The 23,189-nt window shown below is 45.0% G+C and overlaps 1 protein-coding gene across 3 annotated transcripts in view; it reads left to right on the top strand.

Moving 5' to 3' along the window:
• NUMA1 (nuclear mitotic apparatus protein 1) overlaps positions 1 to 23,189 on the top strand; it is a 213,694-nt gene that overhangs the window by 101,921 nt on the left and 88,584 nt on the right. For all 3 annotated transcript variants that reach the window (XM_030199975.1, XM_030199974.1, XM_030199976.1), the window contains exons 6-10: positions 192 to 272; positions 4,327 to 4,414; positions 5,369 to 5,495; positions 10,085 to 10,242; positions 18,219 to 18,333. In XM_030199975.1, coding sequence (XP_030055835.1) covers positions 192 to 272; positions 4,327 to 4,414; positions 5,369 to 5,495; positions 10,085 to 10,242; positions 18,219 to 18,333 — 569 coding nt within the window. The remainder of the gene's footprint in view (positions 1 to 191; positions 273 to 4,326; positions 4,415 to 5,368; positions 5,496 to 10,084; positions 10,243 to 18,218; positions 18,334 to 23,189) is intronic.

Genomic DNA, 23,189 nt, shown 5'->3' with positions numbered 1-23,189 from the left:
ATAAATCTGTGTGGCAACAATAAGTTTCCTGAACAAAAAAAGGTAACACAGAGTGCTAGGATGGTCCCAAACATTGTAACTAAAACCAGCAAAGCAGCTTTATGGAGACAATCCATTATACTGTGCAGGGAAGCCTCTCTCCTCTTTATTTTCTTGGCTGTAAATAATACAGATTCTCTGTTCACTTACAGGTGGTTGTGCTTCTCCTGTATTTTTCCACCATGAGCCTGAAAAACCAGAAAGAGTCTGAGGAACTTGACTACAAAACTCAGGCAAGTAAGGAAACAGCAAAGTCAGGTTTTGTTGGCAGCCAAGTTTCCTGGCAGTTTAGGGACTTGTTTTCAGCCATCAGTTTTTGTAATTACCACAGAATTCTTTGTCATACAGGTACAGTAGTCATTCTAAGGTAGCCATTGGACTGTTGAAGTGATGCATGTGCAAATAACCCTAAATCTACCATAACCAACTACCTCTGAATTTTCGTGACTTAAGTAATCTGTAATTTTGTAGTCCTGCAGCTTGCATTGAAGCTTAGAGAGGAGATTTTTCTCTCAAACAGTGGTTCTCAGTCTTTTTTTTTTTTCTATCTGGATACACCGGCCAGATGATGATGATTTGCATTTGTAACGCATTTATTTATATGACCTTTACATACTTTTGGCCTGACATTCTAAAACAGTTCTTATGAGTTAATGTAAACATACTCTGAGTCCACAAAAATCCCCCCTCCTGCCAACAACAGATGCAGAAGTAAAACATTTTCCATGAAAGTCACCATAGAAAAAAATATTCGGAATCTTATGCCATCTGAGTAACAGCAGTATAAATGTATCCACTACTAGGCAAGTTGTGAAATACAGAAACCTGAAAAGTCCCCACTTAACACAAGTGCTATTATGAATGGGCATCACTGTATCATAGAGGATGGACGAAACTGAACCAGCAACTGAAATTTGAATTTTGGTTTAAAACCCCTCCTCCTCCTGCGATCACTCTCATTACTACTACTACTACTACTATTTAGCATTTCTATAGCGCTACAAGGCGTACGCAGCGCTGCACAAACATAGAAGAAAGACAGTCCCTGCTCAAACAGCTTACAATCTAATAGACAAAAAAAAAAAAAAAATAAAGTAATCAAATCAATTAATGTGAACGGGAAGGAAGAGAGGAGGGTAGGTGGAGGCGAGTGGTTACGAGTCAAAAGCAATGTTAAAGAGGTGGGCTTTCAGTCTAGATTTAAAGGTGGCCAAGGATGGGGCAAGACGTAGGGGCTCAGGAAGTTTATTCCAGGCGTAGGGTGCAGCGAGACAGAAGGCGCGAAGTCTGGAGTTGGCAGTAGTGGAGAAGGGAACAGATAAGAAGGATTTATCCATGGGAAGGGGTGTAGGGAAGGACGAGTGTGGAGAGATACTGGGCAGCAGCAGAGTGAGTACATTTATAGGTTAGTAGAAGAAGTTTGAACAGGATGCGAAAACGGATAGGGAGCCAGTGAAGGGTCTTGAGGAGAGGGGTAGTATGAGTAAAGCGACCCTGGCGGAAGACGAGACGGGCAGCAGAGTTTTGAACCGACTGGAGAGGGGAGAGGTGACTAAGTGGGAGGCCAGCAAGAAGCAGATTGCAGTAGTCTAAACCAGAGGTGACAAGGGTGTGGATGAGGGTTTTGGTAGAGTGACCCTCTTCCTGCCCCCCCTCCACAATCACTCTTGGTGCCCCCTTCCCACCCACCTACCTTTTTAAACTTCCTGGTGGTCTCCAGGGCAACAGCGACCTCCAGTTGCTCTTGCTCCCACAGGTTCCAAAGCCCAAGATGGCTGCCAGGAAGTCCTGCAGCAGCCTCGTGAGAGTGCTGCAGGAGGTCTTGGCATCCCTCTTGGGATTGGAAGCAGGAGAATAGTTGCTCATGCATATGCTGCTTCCAAACCTAAAGATGGCCGCTGGGACCTCCCATGGCAGTCTTTTTGAGGCCGCTGCGGGATGTCCTATCAGCCATTTTGGCTACAGAACCCACAGGAGCAAGAGGCCTGAAGACCCACTAGATCACCAGGAGGTTTAAAGGTAGCCCCAGGAAAGGGGGGGGGGGCATGGGCGGAGAGTATTTGCAGAGAGGCTGTGGCGAGAGGGGTTTGGTTTTAGCCAAAAATATGTTTTGGTGCCAAAACTGAAATTCGGTCGGTCTCTACTGTATCATAACATATAATCTATACATATCCCTACTCTAGTTAAGTACCTCACATCAGTCACACAGAGAAACAAACAAACCTTCAAATACAGACTTAGATGATCACAGACAAATATGGAAACACATGAAATAGAAACACTATTAATCCACTCTGCATACAGTGCAAAACTGGAGAATTAGAAACAGAAATCACTTCTCTTCCTCTCTTTTGTTTCCCTCTGCTCTTCTCTGACAGTAGCCCTATGCAAGCTATTAAATGTGACTGATATTCCTGATGATGTTGCCGGTTTAAAAAAAAATGGTTTGAAAGGGATGTTATATACAGACCATTAAAGACAATGATGGAAGCTATGCCTTGGCTTATTCTTGGAGAACACATTTTTATGCTTCCTCATACTGGCATTATTGGCAGCCTCTGGCATAAAGCTTCTGCTGCCCCTTTATCCCTTATCTGACATCCAATGGTTCTTTCTGACATTGCTTATACTTGTGAACTGGGGTCGATTCCCGCTGCAGCTCCTTGTGACCTTGGGCAAGTCACTTAACCCTCCTGTGAAGAAACGGTGTGTTTTAAACCTGTAAAATGTATTGGATATTTTCCTGCGTTAATTATGTCTTGGTGTTTTGTGAGTCTACTAAACCAAAAAACTGAGTGGATGTGAGCTCTATCTGAGCAATACTCATTCAAAGCTGACGAGTCGGAGAAACTGAATGAAATCTCTATAAACCCAGAGGATGTATTGGGGCAGTTCTACAAATTGAAGAGTAGCAAATCTCCTGGATCGGATGGTATTCATCCCAGAGTACTGATAGAACTGAAAAATGAACTTGCGGAACTATTGTTTGTAATATGTAATTTATCCTTAAAATCAAGCGTGGTACCGGAAGATGGGAGGGTGGGCAATGTAAAGCTGATTTTTAAAAAACGTTCCAGAGGAGATTCGGGAAATTAGACCATTGAGTTTGATGTCGGTGACGGGCAAAATGATAGAGACTATTATAAAGAACAAAATTACAGAGCATATTGAAAAGCATGGATTAATGAGACAAAGCCAACATGGATTTAGTGAAGGGAAATCTTACCTCACTAATCTATTCCTGAGCTTGGTGCTGCCTGCGGCTCTGGTTTCGGCTGCCACCCAGATCAGCTCCTCATCGACGTCGATGGAGGAAGCTTCACAGCAGTCCATGCGGGCATCAGCCTCTCGACATTGCCATCGAGGCCGTATGTCTTTGGTATCGAGGCAGGTTCAGTCTCGGAGGTCCCTGAGGGAGTTTCTGTCCGACACTGAGGAGCAGCGCTCATGGGAGTCAGAGGAAGATCCCAGGTACTTTTCCTCAGATGAGTCCTTTGGGATTCTCTCTGAACCTTCCCTTCCACCTGAAAGGAAACTGTCTCCTCCTGAGAGCCTCTCCTTTTCATTGTTTGTGCGGGAAATGGCTGGAGCCATTCCATCCCCCGTAAATGTGGAGTATGAGCCCAGGGCTGAGCCCAGGGCTGAGATGCTCGAAGTCCTGGAATACACCTCTCCACCTAAGGAGGCAGTAACGGCTCCTTTGCATAAAGTACTCCGGGAAGTCCTTGTTCTAAACTGGTCGTTCCCTCTATCTGACCCTGTGATCCCCAAGAAGACTGATTCCTAATGTTGAATCCATGGTGAACCTTGGTTAATGAGGTCTGTTCTCTAGAACTCAGTGATACAACAGTGCTTCACCTGTGAATCTTTTACCAAGGGGCGTAGCCAGTATGGGGCGACGGGGGCCTGGGCCCCTGTAGATTTGCCCCTGGACCCCGCTGCCGACGACCTGATGACCCCCCCCCCCCCCCGACGACGCCTACCTTTGCTGGCGAGGGACCCCAACCCCCGCCTGCCGAGCCCGTCGGCGGGGGGGGGGGGAGCTAAAATGTGCCCCCTCACCTCAGGCTCTGGACCCCCCCCTCCCGCCAAACTCTGACTACGCCCCTATTTTAATGCTAAAAGAAAACTATTAGAATGTCTCTCAGATCCATATAGTGGGAGTTGTATATTGTGAAACCATGGCTTGGTTTCTCTGGCTAGGATTTCAGAGGGTGACCTCTGATCTGCTTTGCAATTCTAGGCTAATGACCTATTTAAATGCCTCCTGGTTTGTATTTACTTTAGACCGAGCTGGCCTCCATCCTGCAGTTTGTTCTGGATAATGAAGAGCTCTGTTTGAGTGACAGCCTAGCAGACTTTCTGCAGAAGAAACGTAAGTGTTGCTAAGACTATCCCCAGCTGCCACTGATGGATATGAACTGTGTGCAAGTGTAAATTGTTGTGGTGATCTCGGTTTGCTTTTATATTGCAGCATGGGTTTGCCAAAAGAACACACACACTCTTGTAGCCGCAGGGTAGTACAGTTTACATTTTGGTAATTTTTTGGGCTCCTGGGGTTACTGCTGGTGGCAGTTTATATTATACTGGAAGGAGCTGACACCTGGAGCAACTCTGTTGACCAACTGTTGTATTGATACAACTGTTTTCTACTACTAATAGCATTTATATAGCGCTACCAGACGCAAGCAGCGCTGATCACTTGACATAGAGAGACAGTCCCTGCCCAAAGACCTTACAATCTAGGTAAAACGGACAAGGGAAATTACAGGGTAAAGAGGAACAGGGAGGAGGAGGGCAAATGAGTAGGGGCTAGGAGCCAAAGGCAATAGTGAAAAGGTGAGCTTTCAGCATAGATTTAAAAACAGGTAGAGATGGCGCTAGACGTATGGGTTCGGGCAGACTGTTTCAGGCGTAAGGTGCCGCAAGACAAAAGGAACGAAGTCTGGAGTTAGCGGTGGAGGAGAAGGGGGGACTACGAGAGATTTGTTCAGAGAGCGGAGTTCACGGGGAGGAATGTAGGCAGCGATGAGAGAGGAGAGGTAGTGAGGGGTCATAGAGTGGATGCATTTAAAGGTCAGCAAGTTTGAAGTACAGACTATAAATAATATACAAAATGGCCTTTATTGGCCCTCCTGTAGCTCAGCTGTAGAACTTTGGGCAGGAGGCTCTGTCAGTCAGTGTTTGGATGTGTCAGAACTGACCCACAGGAAGGTGATTTCTTCTACTTGTGCTTCCTTTGCCGCTAGATGAAGTGGCACCTAATGGAAGACACACAGAGGGGGAGAAAAAAGGTATGTGTTAATTTTTATTTTAATTCTTTTTGCAGCTTTGTTTCCTTCCAGCAGTGACAGTGGCTCCAGTGCGGACGAGTTTTCTCCGTTCCTTCAAAGGCGGAAGAGAGAAGTGCGCTTCTTGGATCTACACAGGATTGCTTCCTCTTCCAGTATGAATAAGTATGTTCACACCTAGCACTTTGGGTTTTATTGTTGGGGGGGGCGGGGGAGGTAGAGAGGGAAGAAGTGAATATTTTGTTGGTGTGTTGCTTTTTTGTATTTTAACCTTTCTAGTTCATTCAGAACCAGCCTTTATTGAATGATGACACTGGAACTACCAAAGGATATTTGTTGCACATCTTCACACCTTTTGGTTCAGCTGTGGAGCATGAGGACATTGGGGATATTTATTTATTTCTGCATTTATATCTCACATTTTCAATTTACATTGTTTCAGTGTGGTTTACAGGCGGAAAGAATTGTTACATTTGATGAAATTGTCTTACTGGTATCCACAGTGCTTTGGGCTGTTCATGCTTTTGAAAGGAAAGGAGAAACTCTTATGTTAAGTGCTCCTGCTGGATGTCTTACCAACCCAAAATATATTCTACTTTAAAAGTGTTACAGTATCTGTTCTAGAAGGACAGTTTTAAACTTGCTAATAAGCATCTGGATTTCTCGCTCCTTTACAGGAGGCATGTGTCAAATGACAGGGACTAGTATTATTTTCTCTCAGATCCCCGGTAGCAGAGTCTGGCTCTTCTTCAGAATCTCTCTACTGCTCTCCAGCTCCTTAGCTGCAAATTGAGTTCCTTTGCCTTCTCCCTTTGAGGAATGACTTTTCTTTTTCCTAAGGTCCTCCTCAAACCTAGATGAAATTTCCAGGAAACCCCTATTCTCTTCACCTCCAGTGGGGTGTATAGGACCATCATTTTCTCTTTTCGTGGGGGGGGGGATGGGGGTTCTTTTGATTCCTGCAGTCATGGGCTCAAATCGAGCCACTAACGTCCGCTATTGTGTGGTGACTGGGACCCCCTGTCAAAGAGACAGTGAATGCTGCCTCTGCAGAAGCCACAGCCAGCTCGAGAGCAGAATCTTGGTTCAGTAATCAGACGGAGATTTTGCATGACAAGGTGCCCCAGACGCTGCCCAAAGTGCAACATTGCTAGCTAGCTCTACACAAGTATTTTTGAATGTAAGCTAAACCTCTCAGTCAGGACAGGGAACATTTGGGTTTCTTGGGTTGTGTCAAGCAAGCTACAGGAGGTGATGCCTTCTGGCCTAGGGTGGAGGGGGATCACAAATAGTTTGAGTGGGGTTAAAGGGATTTCATTCCAAAAGATAAAGAAAAGAAAATGGGCATAAAACAAGCAGCACCAGTCAGTCGTTTGGTAGAAATTTTATAAAAGGCCAGCTAGAATACGTGCTTCTTCAACAAGCAACCAACTAAATGCTGGAACTAGAGTGTCATTGGTAGGTCTAACCCATCAGAAAAATTCTTTTATACATAGATGCTTTCATCACCTTTCTGTGGTGGTTCATTCATGCTTATTTAAATGAGCTGTGTCATGCTGTGTGAGCTGGTCACCCTTCCAGGCCCTGGCCAGGGCTGACCCTGCTTAGCTTCCTTCACACACAGTCACGGTTGGGCTCTACACTTCTCTGTAATTCACCAGGACTCTGCCTCAAACACAGGGGAGTTCTCTGCCTCCTCTTCACCTTTCACAAATGTTCACCAACACCAGACTTCTCATAACTAAAGGTTTTATTAGTTGCCATTTAACATAATCTTCATGGCTTATTCCTTCTTTAACTTAAACATTTCTTCTTCAATTCAAACATTTAAAGCAGTTCCTCAAACTTTCACAGTTCAAACAGCCAAACAAAAGCATTTACTTTGCTTTCTCAGAGGGTAGTGCAGCTGTCCCCTTTTCAGCAAAGAGCTTCAAAAGTCCACAGAGTTCAGCCAGTACCTTCAAGGGGATCTTCTTCCTCCAGCTGCCAGGTCTCCAGCTCCTCTCCTCTTTTTTGCCACTCAGGCAGGAGTAAGGTGGTTAATTAGCTCCTCCACCCCTTTAGGCTCTTCCCCCTAATTCCAGGCAGGACCCAGCCCATAACCACCTACACCTGTTTCCAGCCCAGGACTCTCCTTAGTCCTAGCAACCTCCACCTGGACATTCCCCTACTGGCTCCCTCTAGTGGCTCATCCTGGGCATTTTCCCCCATTTCTATGGGAACAGCACCACCTAGTGGCCTACCCAGGATAGGACAGCCCCTTATTCTTCACAGCTGTTTAAGCAGTTCTCAGAGGACAAGCAGGCCATATAATTCTCACATGTGGGTGACGTCATCCATGGAACCTGGTGCAGAAACTCTTCCCAGCGTACTATTTCTGGAAGGTCTTGTTTTTGGTGGTAGTTGCTTTGGCTCACAGGGTCAGTGAGCTTCAGGCCCTAGTAGTATATCCGCCTTACTCAAAATTTCATCATAGGGTGACTGCATAGAAGTTCTCCGTTAAGTTCCTTCCTAAGGTGGTGTCGGAGTTCCATCTGAACCAGTCAATTGACCTGCCAGCATTCTTTCCCAAGCTTCGTGCACACCTTGGACTGCAAGCAAGCATTGGCTTTTTACCTGGAGCGGGCTAGGCCCTATAGACAGTCCACTCAACTTTTTCTTTCTTTTGATCCCATCAGGAAGGGGGGTTGCTATTGGTAGACATACTTTTTCCAATTGGCTGGCAGACTGTGTTTCTTTTACCTATGCCCAAGTTGGGCTGACACTAAAGGGTCATGTTGAGGCTCAGTCAGAACTATGGCTGCATCAGTAGCCCAGTTGAGGTCAGCCTCCGTTGAGATTTTACAAAGCTGCAACGTGGTCTCTCCCACACATTCAACATCCCACTACTGCCTTGAGCAGAATACCCAACACCGTTTGGTCCTACAGAATTTGTTTGGGGTGTAGAATCCAATTTCACTCTCCTAGATCCATTTTATTTTGTTCCAGGCTTCACCTTCACAACAGTGTATAAATGTTCTCAGGTTAATTGATCTTCTTGGATTTGCTGTTGTGAGTCTCTATTGTCCTAATGTTTTCGGTGATTCTGGTAGCTATGGATTCTCAGCTGTGAGAACACAACTGGCCTGTTTGTCATCAGAGAAAATGAGGTTACTTCTAGCAGGTATTCTCAGAGGACAGCAGGCCAGTTATTCTTACATACCTTCCCACTTCCCCTTGGAGTTGTATTTAGTTGTTAGCTGTATTGTACTGCTGGTCCCACGTTCGCAAGTCAAGTGGGAAGGCATCCGAGCATTGCCTCAAGCTCTTAGAGAAATAGTACACTGGGCAGCATTTGTGCGCCGGGTTCCATGGATGACGTCGCCCTTATGTGAGAATAATTGGCCTGCTGTCCTCAGAGAATACCTGCGTATAGGTAAGTAACTTCGCTTTACTTGAACTGTCCAGCAAGATTGCCCATTTGGAAGCAGCTTTGAACACTGCAGTATTTCTTTCATTCTTGCAGATTTAGACATCTCACATAACTGTATCCTAAGTGTGAGAGAGATGTTTGAAACACAGTAGAGCTCCTTGCAAATAGTCTTTGTTACATAGTAGTAGATTATCATGCTTATCATATTTTGTCTCTAGATTCAAAACTGCAATTAAAATTTAAGTGAATAAAGTTAGAAGCCAGGTTTTGAATGAGTTGGGATGAATGGAGGGGAAGGGGGGGGGAAGGTAGTACTCAAGGGGTTTGGGGGGAGGGAGGGGGGAGGGGGGAGGGGGGAGAGATTGTGTCGGGCTGCCGGAAGGAGTACTACAAGGAGAATATAGATACGGATTAACATGAACCCTTTATTGGTCTTAAAACGAAACATTGGTCTAATGCAAATGTATATGATATATTCATTCCCCCCCAATCTTTACATATGGAAACAAGGAACACAAAACGGGGGTAGGCTACCCTAATCGGAGCACGGTTACCATTACACTTGAAATAAGACAGTACATGTTGGAAAGATGTACTAAAAGGCTCCAAAAGTATGTGACTGGAACTAACAACGCAATGTGGTTGGCATCCGTTTGATCCTTACAGATTCCCGAACCTAGAATTTAGCGTTTGTATTGTAACTATTGAACCATCTAAGAGTTATTGCTGAAATCAGATACAAAGCATAGTGGGATAGAGAGGGGGGAAGGTACATAATGTTAAAAGACTGATGATTGTAAATAAGAGTGTTTATTTGTTGTTTCACCATTGTGACTGTAACATTATTGCATATACATCCTTATGCTAAGGTGGAAAGTACTTCTTGCTTTGTCATCAATAAAAACCGTTGAAACATAAAATTTAAGTGAATAATCTTAAGAGTATACTTTAGGTTACGACAACTGCATTCTGTCAGGTCCGCTTTTACTTCACAGCATTTCAGGATTTTAGCTCAAGGCATAATATTTCCCATTTGATTACTGTAGTTCTTTATACAGCTTCAGCTCTTATGAAATACTGTGGCCAAATTAAATTTTGTTTTTTATAAATTCGATAGGACAGCCTATTTGCTGGTTCAGTTATACCGGTTGCAACATTAAGGCCCGCGTTTAGTTTAAAATTGCAGGTTTTTTTTTTTCAGGATATTGAGTGGTATATGGGTTTTGCACTTCTTACCTAGATCATATGCCAAACTGTGTGTATGAATACATTTTTTTATTATCTTCATAGTGTTTTAAGCATGCAGCTGGCTAAACCTGGGTCATGTTTTGTCATTCTGCAGTTACCTCACAGATTCCCCCTCCTCACCAATTAGTGATGTCCTGCAGACTCCACAGTTTCAGTTGCGCCGGCTGAAGAAACAGCTATTGGAGGAGAGATCTTTGCGGGATGAACTGGAACTCGAATTGGCTGAGAATAGGAAGCACGTGGCAGAAAAGGGTAGGATGGAGCTTATCAGCCCCTTCAATAGTTGAGGTTGACCATTTCCTTTTAATAATGATGTGGTGAACTTGCATGGTGCTTTTCTTGTTACTATATAGTGTTTCCTGCACACTGGGTGGAAGCAGGTATGGTCCAGTCCCTAGCCAGTGGACTGATCAGCATAGCTGAGTTGGTCCAGTAAAACATATCCTTGTCATGACTGATTTATGTATCTGTGTACCAGCCTGATGTGTAAAGAAGTGTGCCTCTGAGTGCCTGTGATAAGCATTAAAAAAAACATTTCTCCGAGTACAAGCAGGCTTATTAATTCTCACAAGTGGGGTGACACTGACCTGCATTGCCTGGTCCGGGATTTACAGAAGTATAAACAGAGCATTGTGCAGCACGAGGCATCACCTCGCATGCGTGAGTGCCTTCCCGCCTACCACGGTGAGGAGAGGGGGTGTTTTTTTGCTGTCTCCTCACATCGTTTGGTCCTAAAGAGCTTTTTTTGGTGCCTTTCGGCTATTTTTCGTATAGTTTTCTCTCCTTTTATTGTGTTCCTGTTATGGAACTTTCTTTCTTTGCTTTCCCTTAAATTTTTCTTTTTTCCTGGGTTTGTTTCCTTTATTTTTCATTGTCATCAGGCTGCTTTTAGGCCTTGACTTCAACCAGGAACCCTTTCCCATTCTTTTTTGTCGTGCCTTACCCCTTTTTCAGGCACTATCAATTCATTTGATTTAGCTGATGGTTTTTCCTTCCACGTCCAAGAAAGTTCCCAGTGGCTTTAAGCGCTGTACACAGTGCAATCGGACAGTCTCTGGGAAAGATACCCATTCTTGGTGTCTACAGTGTCTTGGGCCCAATCATAGCCCCACTAATTGTGTTCTCTGTTTTCGCATGATGATGAGGACCCAGATTTCCAGAGAGGCTCAATGTGAGAAGATATTTGGAGCCAAGTCCGGTTTCTCGGCATCGATGTCGAGCGTCACATCGGTAAGCATGGCTGCTGCTAGACCCTTAGAAAAATGGGAGCAGTGAAGCATCGAATGGGTCTCCCAACTGCTTCGAGGCCTCCTGCTGTGCAGGGCCCCTGGGACCGTCCATCGTCGGACCCAACCCTGAGGCGACGTGTGGTTATGACGTCGTCCTCTTTGGCACAGAGGAGCCTCGGTGATGTGCTTCAGGCAAAGGCCAAGAAGTATAGTCATCGTTCGCCCTTGAATGGGTGGCAGAGATGGTTGGGAGGCGGGGCTAGTGCTGGGCAGACTTATACGGTCTGTGCCATGGCTGGTGGTTGGGAGGCGGGGATAGTGCTGGATAGACTTATACGGTCTGTGCCAGAGCCAGTGGTGGGAGGCGGGGCTGGTGGTTGGGAGGCGGGGATAGTACTGGGCGGACTTATACGGTCTGTGCCCTGAAAAAGACAGGTACAAATCAAGGTAAGGTATACACAAAAAACTAGCACATATGAGTTTATCTTGTTGGGCAGACTGGATGGATCGTGCAGGTCTTTTTCTGCCGTCATCTACTATGTTACTATGATGCGTGGTGCTGGGAGTTCCGAGGTGTCAAAGGATTCGGCACCTGAGAAGCTTCAGCGCTGGGAGGACAGCTCCCCCTCCTTACAGGAGGTGCCAATGTGCCGGTCTCCCAGCAGCCAAAACCCAACTCCCACATTGACACAGCAGTTCTGCAACATGTGCCTGATCTGGCATCCCAGCTTTTCCTGGTGTCGGCCCTTGATAAGCGCATCTGAGCCTTGCTCCCTGAACTGCTGGATGGCCCCGTGCAACATGTTGCATCGGTATCGGGGGTTGTTTGCGCCTACCTTGCCTATGGTTACTCAGATAAACACATAAAGTAGCACATATGAGTTTATCTTGTTGGGCAGACTAGATGGACCGTGCAAGTCTTTTTCTGCCGTCATCTACTATGTTACTATGTATGTTACTATGTTACGACCCCACTTAGCCTCGGCCTACGCTGCAGCCTCCGACACCAATGCCACATGTGGCTCTGGTGTTGACTGCCACCCAAGCTGGCACTCCCTCGACGTCGGTGGAGAAAGCTTCGAGTCGAGGTGGGAAACTGACTTGCTCAACACCGTTCTCGAGGGCATGTTTCTTCCACGTAGAGGCAGGTTTGGTCTCGACACTCCCATTAGGAGATACAGTCTGACACCGAACAGGAGTGCTCCTGGGATTAAGAGGAGGATCCAAGGTACTTTTCCTCTGAGTCCTATGGAATTCTGTCTGAACCCTCCACTCCACCTTAAAGGAGAGAGTCTCCTCTGGAGAGTCTTTCGTTCCCTTCTTTTGTTAAGGAAATGACTGATGCTATTCCCTTTCCTTTGAAAGTGGAGGATGAGCCCAGGGCCAAGATGCACTCCACGAGGTACTTCAGGAAGTCCTTGTTAGGAACTGGGAGTCCCCTCTGTTGGTCCCAGTCATGCCTAAGAATATCAACACCCAGTTTCGGATCCACAGCGCACCTGGTTTTGATTTTGGTTTGGATTCTTTTGGGAGGAAGATGTACCAGGCTTCAATGCTCATTTCCCGAATACAATCCTACCAGCTATTCATGAGCATCCACTTGCGAAACTCGGTGCACAAATTGTTGGACCTGGCTGAGATACTCTCTCCAGAGAAGGCAAAGTCACTTTGCCAGTTGGTCAAGCAGCAAAAGGCGTGTTGAAACGTCTTGGCCAGGGGCACTTAAGACATTTTTTTGATATGGCATCCAGGATCTCTGCTCAAAGTATAGTAATGCGCAGACTCTCATGGCTGCATGTTTCTGACTTGGAACATTCTGTTCAGTAGAGGTTGTCAGTTCCCCATGCTGGGGGCATAACCTTTGTGCAGAAAAGGTTGAGGTGGTTTCTGACAAAATCAAAAAACATACTGGTACCATCTCTTCTCTCTTCCACCAGGCGCCTTCTGCATCTGCTGCCTCAGCTAGGAGGACTTTTGGCAAACCAAGGAGGAGTACCTATTACTATAAGAGGTGTAGGTACAACCCCTCGCCTCGCCAGCCTGTTCAGGCTCAGCCCCAGCATGCGCCTAAGGCCCCTGCTGCTCCCTAGTCAAAGCAAAGGACAAGCTTTTTGACTGGCTTCCAACACAGCATAGCCACAGTAAAAGTGTCTGTCCAGGGCAACTTGCCGGTCAGAGGGAGGCTGAAGCTTTTCCACAAAAGATGGCCCCCTTATAACCTCCAACTGGTGGGTTCTTCCAATATTCCGTCTCGGATATGCACTCAATTGGTATCTAAGACCTCCAAATTGTCCACCAAGAGCTTATTCATTCAGCTCTCAGCACAGGCAGGTACTTGCAGAAGAACTCTCCGCCCTTCTGAAGGCCCATGCAGTCGAACCCTTTCCACCAGGAGAAGAAGGGTAGGGGTTCTATTCCAGTACTTCCTTGTGCAGAAGAAAACAGGGGGGGTGCATCCCATCCTAGACCTAATGGCCTTGAACAAATTCCTAGTCTGAGAAAAGTTCAGGATGGTTTCCCTAGGTACCCTTCTCCCAATAATTCAGAAAGACGATTGGCTATTCTCTCTGGACTTAAAGGATGCATATGCTCACATCTGAATACTTCCAGCCCATCGGAAGTATCTTTGATTTCGGCTGGGAACACATCACTGGGCAGACTAGATGGACCGTGCAGGTCTTTTTCTGCCGTCATCTACTATGTTACTATGTACTGCGTGTTGCCTTTCGACCTCACGTCAGCTCCCAGGGTCTTCACCAAATGTCTAGCAGTAGTTGTAGCATCGCTATGTAGAGTGTGGGAGTATGTGTGTTCCCATATCTTGGCTAGTGAAGAACACCTCTCCGGACAGAGCTCAGGAATCCATGTGAATGACTGGGTGCTCGAGCTACTAGGGTTTGTTTTAAAGTACCTGTCCAGCAATTGGAATTCATAGGAACCCTGCTCTATACACAGAAGGTTTGAGCTTACCTTTCGGAGATGAGCCAAAAGATTGTCCTTCAAAGAATGGAAAAAGGACCCAAATGAAGAAAATAAGAAGCAACATAAGCACTGGCAAGTCGTATGCAAAGCATTAATAAAGAAGGCTAAAAGAGAATATGAAGAGAAACTTGCCACAGAGGCTAAAACTCACAATAACAACTTTTTCAGGTACATCAGAAACAGAAAGCCTGCGAGGGAATCTGTGGGACCGTTACATCACAAAGGAGCAAAAAGGGTGCTCGGGGAGAACAAGGCCATAGAGGAGAAACTGAATTAATTCTTTGCTTCTGTTTTTACGGAAGATGTAAGAGATCTGCCTGTACCGGAAATAGTATTCAAGGGTGGTGATGTGGAGGAACTGAATGAAATCTCGGTGAACCTGGAAGATGTACTGAGCCAAACTGACAGAGTAGTAAATCACCTGGACCGGATGGCATACATCCAAGGGTACTCAAAGAATTCAAGCATGAAATTGCTTAATCTTCAGATCAATGTCCTGGAGCTACGGGTGATCTGGAATGCTCTAAAAGCTTTCATAGATCGGCTGTCTTATCAAATTGTACTCATCCAAACAGGCAATCAGGTTGCAATGTATTACATCAACAAGCAGGGGGGCACTGGATCACACCCTCTGTGTCAGGAGGCCATCCAGATTTGGCATTGGGCTCACCAGGCAAGCAAGTACCCACCAAAAGGTGGAGGTGTACTGAACCCCTATGTAAATCAAACAGGCAAAAAAGAGGAGTAGGGTGAGCTGACTCTTTCCAAAAAACGAGGGACATGTATACACAGTTACAGATCTTTATTGAGAAAATCAGATGACACAGCTGCTGTGTTTTGGCGGCAGAGCGCCTTCTACAGGAGTCTTGCAATATAGCAGGTTGATGCTTGCTTATACAAGATTGTAGATACAAGAAACAAATATAATGTTGAAAATCCAAACATTTCTATAAACTTCGAGCTACTTATCTGGAAGGCAAAAACAATACCCAGGCTGACAGATTAAGCAGGATAATGCAACCAGACGAGTGGTCTCTCAATTTGGGCATAGCCCGCAAGATCTTCCGAGTGTGGGACACCCACTCAGTGGATATTTTTGCCACTCAGATCAACCACAAGGTCCCTCAGTTCTGTTCCAGAGTTCAGGCCTACAACAGACTAGTGTTGGATACCTTCTTCCTACAATTGGGGACAGGTCACGTATCCTGCCATACCTCTAGTGGGGAAAACTTTGTTGAAACTCTGATCGTGCCACGCTGTCCATGGCAGATATGGTTTCTTCTGTTTCTGGAGTTATCCTCCGAAGAACCATGGAGATTGGAGTGCTTTCTGACCCTCATCAAGCAGAACAAGGGGTCACTTCTACATCCCAACCTCTGGCCTCTGTCTCTCACAGCCTAGAATTCGCTTCCTTGGATCTGTTTGGAGGGTGTTGGTGGGAAGGCACTCCTGCATGCGCGGTGGAGCGTGCCTCAAGCTCCACAAAGCTCCATTGATGCTTTTGTAAATCTTGGACTGGGCGATGCAGGTCGGTGTCACCCCCAATTGTGAGAATATATGGTTGAACTTTTTTATTGATGACCAATTACAGGAAATACATTTAATAGGCTTGGTATACAAAGTGTCAGACATCAAACCGAATACAGCAAAGACATGAGAATTTTTAAAACACTTACTCCCTCTCCCAACTCCTCCAACCTATTTTTGTCAAATCTTATAATTAGTATTAAGAAATCAATAAACAAACTAGCAGACATACATTGTTCAATAAATTGGTTATACACTTTATTTCACCTATTATCCCCCCCCCCCCCAACTCCCCCCCCCTCCCCCCCCCCCCCCCTCTGAACAAGAATCCATTTCTCCTAAGGTACTGTAAAGTGTTTAGAATAAAATGACATGCTCTCGGGGCAAGGGAAAAAATATACAGTTCCCAAACTTCCAAGAAAGCCCTTTATGTCTCATAGATGTTCCTAACCCTATTAGCTCTAAAGACAAAAACTGATGTAACATGCACCGCCATGCCCGAAAAGAAGGTGTGTCAGAGGAAGTCCACACCTTGAGAATTGACTTCTTGCCCAATAAAGCTGCATTACGAAAAAAAAAAAAACTTCGGCTTCCTCTCCTCTGAAAGAGAAATGCTTCATACTTGTCTAGTAAACAAAACCCCATTGCCGAGAGTGGAATAGCAGATTTCAGCACCCTCTTCAGATATTGAGCCAATCTGGACCAGAAATTGTGCATCACTGGACAATCCCACAACACGTAGAAATATGAATTGTACTGGGATGAGCACTTCAGACACATGGGAGTATCAGTGCCGCCCATAAGAAACAAGCTTGATATAATATGTTAAACTGGCATTCCCTTAGATCTGCTGTTTTGGTTAAATGGCGAACACAAGCTACCAGATTTACAGAGTCTGGTGGCCTTAGCAAATCAGCCACTCAATGAGCCTGGGCCTTTGCAAGATTCTTGACAGAAATGTTTAATAAAACCTTGTGAAGCAAAGAAATTGAGAGGCAGTCTCATTGATCCAAGGTGAATAAATCCCACCTTGCACCTGTGATAGCTGCCAACGCTGCTCTATCTAAAGTGTGAACATAATGACACAATTGGTAGTATGTGAAACTATCTGCCACATGAGTGGGCAGTCCTTTCCCCCAACTCCTCCAGAAACATCAGTGATCCATCTGGGTTGAGTACATGTTCCAACTGTGAAATACCCAAGGACTCCCATCTCAAAAATGTGCGATTGTCAGAACCTGGGCATAACTGGGCATTGCCTTGTATAGAGTAAGAAGGTAGAGATGTGTGGAGAAATATCCCACAATTTTGAAAGGGCCTTCCATGAATCTCATAGTGGGTGTAACATAATACTGTCTTTCAGTTCAGAGGGAAGCTCCCTTTGAGGGACCTGTAGTAGAAAGTTAAAATGCCAGGGCTGAAAAAAAATTCTCTTTCCAACCGAAGAGGAATATAATCCTGATTTAAAAGCCAGTCCCCCAAATGATGAGCCAGACAAGCATACCTCCCCCTTTCCACGCTCTTATTAAATAAGACAAGGACAGCTGAGGCTTCCGTCCACCCCAGCAAAAACGAGATAAGCATCTATTAAGAATGGAAACATCCTTCTGATGTAACTTAAGAGGAGGCATCTGTAGCATATAGAACCATTTGGGAAATTCAATCATTTTAAACAAATGAATTCTTCCATTTAGTCCTAGAGGTAAAGCCTGCCAACTAGTCAGTAATGTCGGCGTAGATTCTATTAAACGGGACACGTTAAGGTTATATAGGTCAGATGTACACATAGACAAATCCCGAGGTAACGAAACGAATGAGTCACCCACTGTAATGGAAATACTCCCTCCCATTCCCTTCCACTTGTGAGAATATAAAGCCTGCTGTCCTCGGAGAACATCTTTTACAAGTAAGTACCTTAGCTTTTTTAATGCATGATAAAATTACCATGACTTGTTTTTCTCTTATAGAGGCTAAAGACTTGCTATAAATGTGAAATGTAATGTGGATAGATAGAGGTTGTTTGCTCTTTAGTGTTTTATTTCCAGATATACTCACCTTTCCATATAGCATTTAAAGTATGGCTTGGAGGATACAGTGTCTGGAGCACGTGTCCATCATGCAGGATTAAAATATATTTGTCACAACACAGATAATCTTGCCCTAATAAAGATCTTCCAAAAATGTTGGTTTGTCTTTATCTGATGAGTGACGATTCACACATTTATAGTAAAATTGGATCTCTGTCTGTGATTAAAAGTAGAACCAAATGAATGTGGAACTACCATTCTCCTACCTCAATTCTCAGTATGTTTTCTAGCCCCAGCCACTGCTGTGTCGTCTTGTGTCCCCTTATCTTCTCCATTTCAGCTAGTATTGCATCATCCCTTTTTCTTTTGCCGTTCTACTTGCTGCTTTTGATAGTCTGCCTGTCTTCCCCCCCCACCCCCTTCCCCGGTTTTGTTTTTGTTGTTTTTTTTTTTTTTGTCCTAGAGGCACAAATCTTCCTGATGCAGCAACGGATAGAACGCCTGGTAATCCTCAGTGAGAAACAGGCTAGCCAGCAAGAACCAAAAGAGCTGGAGGAACTCAGAAATAAAAATGAGAGGTAATACTTTGCAAAATTAATAAAATGGAGTGAGAACCTTTCATCTTATACATCAGTCAAGCTTTAGAATGGGGGTGGGCAACCTGTGGCTCGCTTTTAAATTTTATACAGCCTGGTTTTACCATGGGAATTATATACAGAAAACTGCCCACAAGAACGTCATTTAACCAGAGTTTCTTTCTCAGCGGAGCTGTTGAAAGATATATCAATGAGACAAGACTTGTTTGACAATGTTAGCAACTGTTTGGAAAGAGGGAAGTATATTCTAGTAATAATTTTATGTTCATTCAATGATCACATTTGAGTTTTTTTTGGCATTGAGTTAATGTGGCGCATTTGTTAATTTTCTGTGTGCATCCTGCTAGGAATAGTACTGATATTCATGCGGCCCTGTGTGTAAACATTTTTCACCCCTGATTTAGAGGGATGCAACTTTGTTCCCTTCCAAGGTAATTGATGATTTAGAATTACAGGAAAACATAAACCGTGAAGGGTCTTTGGAGGAGCAGTTTTCAGATTGTCCACAGAGCTCTAGCTTTTAATGGAAAATTACAAGGAAGTCATTGAAAATGCAGTGTCCATCCATGTTTTGTTTCCAAACCCATGAAAAACATTCCCCAGGAACGCTTTATCTGAATGAACATCCTTAATTCCACTAAAAATAGGCATGCTTCATTTAAAGAATCAGTTTAGGTACATGACGACTCTGAAAATTGTCCTTCAAAAGTAATTAAACTGACCATTTACAAAGAAATACTTTTGTTCACTGACATTGCCTCTTGGTGCATGGACAGATTTTTATTTTTTCCCCTAGATTCTGTGCCCGCAGGAGAAACCACAAAATCAAATTTTGTTCAAACAGAATCCACCTGAAGAGTAGCTCTATAACATTGTGTTGCAATCTGTTCTTGTATTCCTCTAATACTCAATGAGTTCAAAGCGAATCGCAAACAAAAAAAAAACCTAAACTCCTAGGACCATACAAAAAAAACAAAAAAAACTTCAGCAAATAAAATCTAGATTATATCAGTTTAGAAGTGACATATTCAGAAAAAAAGAGTAGCTTTTAATATTTTTCCTAAATAGTATAAAACACTGTTCCTTTGTGTCCAGACCAATGGGTTATGTATGTCCACCAGTGGAAGGAGACAGAGAACAAAGTAGTTCCAGTAATTGGCTCCTTAAGGGTATTGTGGAATACTTGGTACTTTTTCTGTCTACTAGCGGATGGTGCAGCTCCTTCCTGTTGTTTCCTGACCTGGTTCTGCTAGGTGGCAGTTGAGCAGGGAGTTTAGGTTGGGTGAATTGGCTCATTTTCTGGTCTGGAGTTATACCATGCGTTGCTCTTAGTCTGCAAATACCTGAGCAGCTCAGTGCAGATTGCAAAAGAAGAAAACTGGACAAACGCAATCCAGGAATTACATATCGTACCTTAACAAAGATCAGTCAATTAGCTGGAAAGTACTTCTCAAATAACCAGGTTTTACAACATGCTAAATAATTGGGATTGATACAAGTTTCCAAAGGTAAAGAATTCCATAGTACCGCAGATTGGTAGTGAAGAGAAGATGTCTAACACATGGAAAATGTAATATCATCGTGTGATGAAACAGCAGGTTTCTGAGCCTATGTACTGTATTGTTTTGCTGATATGTGTGCCTCCTGGTTGGCCAGGAGATGGCTATTTTTTTTTTTTTTTAAGCTGTACCAAAAGTGGCAGGTTTTTTTCTTTTACCCGCCAAATTGTGAGGTGGGTTGTCAGACTCAGCTAGGAAGCACATCTGTGACCTAAGGCCCTGTTCAGACCTGTGAACAGTTAAATTTCCTGAAGCTTTAGAGGCACTTTTCAGGTAGTGAACAAGTGTTAGTTTTATGTTTAAATCTTTTTATTATTATCAATCGATGCTCTCAAACAAGATACATTCATGTACTGTAACCATAGCACATCACAATGTAATACAACATGTTAACTTCTGGTAACTATTACTTTCAACTCGATGTCTGGGTATTTCTTTTAACAACCTATTCTACCCCTCAGTCCCTCCCTCCCCCCCTCCCCATCCCTTCCCTCTTATCCCCCCTCCCTTCCTCCCTCCTCTATTCCTCAGTTTAGTGACTTCACAACATAGCAGGGTCTCCCAAGGTCACACATGTTTATCAATTAAGTAGTCTGCTCCTGGCTGCTGGTTGAAGAGTGTCCCAAAAATTGCTCCAGATGCTTGTCAGGTGTTTACCCGCAACAGATTCAAAGTCTTGTACTCCACGTCTTTCTAATTTCAGCATTTCTATCATTTGTACCCTCCATTGGGCCAAAGTTGGGCTTGCACCCTCTCTCCAGCTTGTCAATATTACTCTTTTCCCCTGCAGCAGCGCTCTTTGCAAAAACCCCTTCAGGCCCGGTACTCGGAGACCTACATTTTTAAAGTCTTCAAATAAAAGCAAGGGTTGTAATGGCACTGTACAGTTCCAATACTTCTCAATGGCTCCTACCACCGCTCTCCAGAAGCTCTGCACCTGCGGACATAGCCAAAACATATGGCTTAAAGTAGCTGGATCTTGTCCACATTTCAGGCATGCCCCAGAGGCTCCGAACCCTGCCTTAAATGCTCGATTAGGCGCCACATAAAGTCTCAGTGCAAACCTGTACTGCAGCTCCCAGTCACGAGGGAACGTGGCGCTTTTCCGTATGCTAATCAGAAATCCTGTGAACAGCGTCTCCGGCACTTCCTCTCTAAGATCTGACGTCCACTTTTGCGCATAGCCTTTGTAATTAATATCCTCCGTCGAGTCTAGGAGGTTTCTGTGAAAGAATCTCAGCGGCACCACATTCTGTGCCCCCAATGTCAGCGCCGAGCTTATAACCTCCTGCACATCTTCGCATAAATTCATCCAGCCCAATGAGTGTATATAATGTCTCACTTGATAATATGCAAGGGAGTCTGCCCTCTGTAGCCCAAACTCTCGCTGCAGCTCAGGCAGTGCCTTAAGTTGTCCTTCCTCATCCAGTATCTGATATAGATATTGAATCCCTCGCGAGTGCCAATCCGCAAATGTTCTAGAAGAGGTTCCCACCGGAAAGTCCGGGTTGTGTTTAAGTGGCAGAAAGGGGGTCGCCGCTGGTGAGAATCCGTGCCGCCGACACAGCCATCTCCATGCTTCCCGTGCTGAGTTGACAAATGGGTTTTTCCTGATTTCCAGCCGCGGCCTCCTCCCCGTGGTGTGCAGCAGCCATCCCAGGTGCTCCCTGGGAGACAGCAAGGTCTCTATATCAGTTGGCGTGAAGTTCTGTGTACCAGCCAGCCAGTCTCTAATGTGCCTTAATATGCAGGACACCCCCAAATACCTTACATTCAGCAGCCCCATTCCCCCATGGGCCCTAGGCTTCTGCAGCACCGATATTGGTAGTCTGGGGCGCCGGCCTTTCCACAGGAATTCCTGAATCAGTTGAGACAACCTCCTCTCCTCCCTCCTCCGCATAAATAGTGGCAACATTTGAAATAGATAAAGCCACTTAGGCGCTATCAACATATTAAACAGCGCTATACGGCCCATTAACGAAATGGGGTAGGCGCCCCAGAGTTGCAGAAGCCTACGAGTCTCCATCAGCAGTGGCAATACATTGAGTTTGTACAATGTTGACAAGTCCCCTGACACCCGGACTCCTAAGTATTTAATATTACCTTCTGCCCACCCCAGTGGGAATTCCCCGTTCCAACTATCCCTCGTTCTCTCTCCCAATGGCAACTCCTGTGATTTGGTGAGGTTAAGTTTAAAGCCTGAAAGGTTCCCGTATGTTTGCAGCACCTCTAGTAAACAGTACAAGGATGAGTGGCCCTCATCTAGGAGCAATAGTAAATCGTCTGCGTATGCAAGAATTTTTGTTGCTACCCCTTGGATTCTTATTCCCTTTATTCCCTCATCTGCCCGCACCTTGCACAGCAACGGTTCCAATGAGAGCACAAATAGCAGAGGGGACAAGGGGCAACCCTGCCTCGTCCCACACTCTATATCTAATTCCCGGGTTCTAACCCCATTTATTATAAGCATTGCCTTTGGTGATGAATATAGTGTTCGTATGGCCTGTAGAACCCAGCCCGTTATTCCTACCCACTGCAACGTTTCGAACATGAAGGGCCAGAGCACCCTGTCAAAGGCGCGCTCTGCGTCTAAACTAGCTACAAGACCACCCTTCCCTTCCACCGCTGCATAGATCATAGTTGCTAACAATTTACGCACATTAAGCACTGACTGCCGCCCTCTAACAAATCCCACCTGGCTATCATGTACCAGCTGGGGCAGCAAGGGAGCCAATCTATCTGCTAGTATGCGGGACAAAATTTTAAGGTCTACGTTGATCAATGATATCGGCCTATACGATCCAGGGCTCAACAGATCTCTCCCTCCCTTTGGTATTAGGCTGATTAATGCTGTGTTCGCCTGTGGGGGTAAAGTCTCGTGTTCTATCACTTCCATATAATATTCCCACAGCGGCCCTACCAACTGGTTCCCCAATAGTTTATAAAATTCGCCCGAATAGCCATCTGGTCCGGGTGCCGAGAATAGTTTCAATGCCTTAATAGCTCTCTGGATTTCTTTAGCTGTTATCGGCTCGTTTAGCCCTGCTGCCTCCTCCGCAGTGAGTTGTGGTATCTCCGAATTTCTCAGATAGGTTCTTATTGCCTCTAAGTTCCCTTCCCCCCCTTGATATAGTGCTGCAAAATGACCCCAGAGTGTCTCAGCTATGTCTTCGGCTCTTGTCTTCACCTGCCCCGCACTGTCTTTAATGGCTACAATGAAGTGAGACCCACGGGCTCCCTTCACCATCCTTGCTAAGCGCCCCCCTGCTATATCTCCAT

The sequence above is a fragment of the Microcaecilia unicolor genome, chromosome 4 (assembly GCF_901765095.1).
Source record: "Microcaecilia unicolor chromosome 4, aMicUni1.1, whole genome shotgun sequence".
Lineage (NCBI taxonomy): Eukaryota > Metazoa > Chordata > Amphibia > Gymnophiona > Siphonopidae > Microcaecilia > Microcaecilia unicolor.
This window is presented reverse-complemented; position numbering and strand designations above follow the sequence as displayed.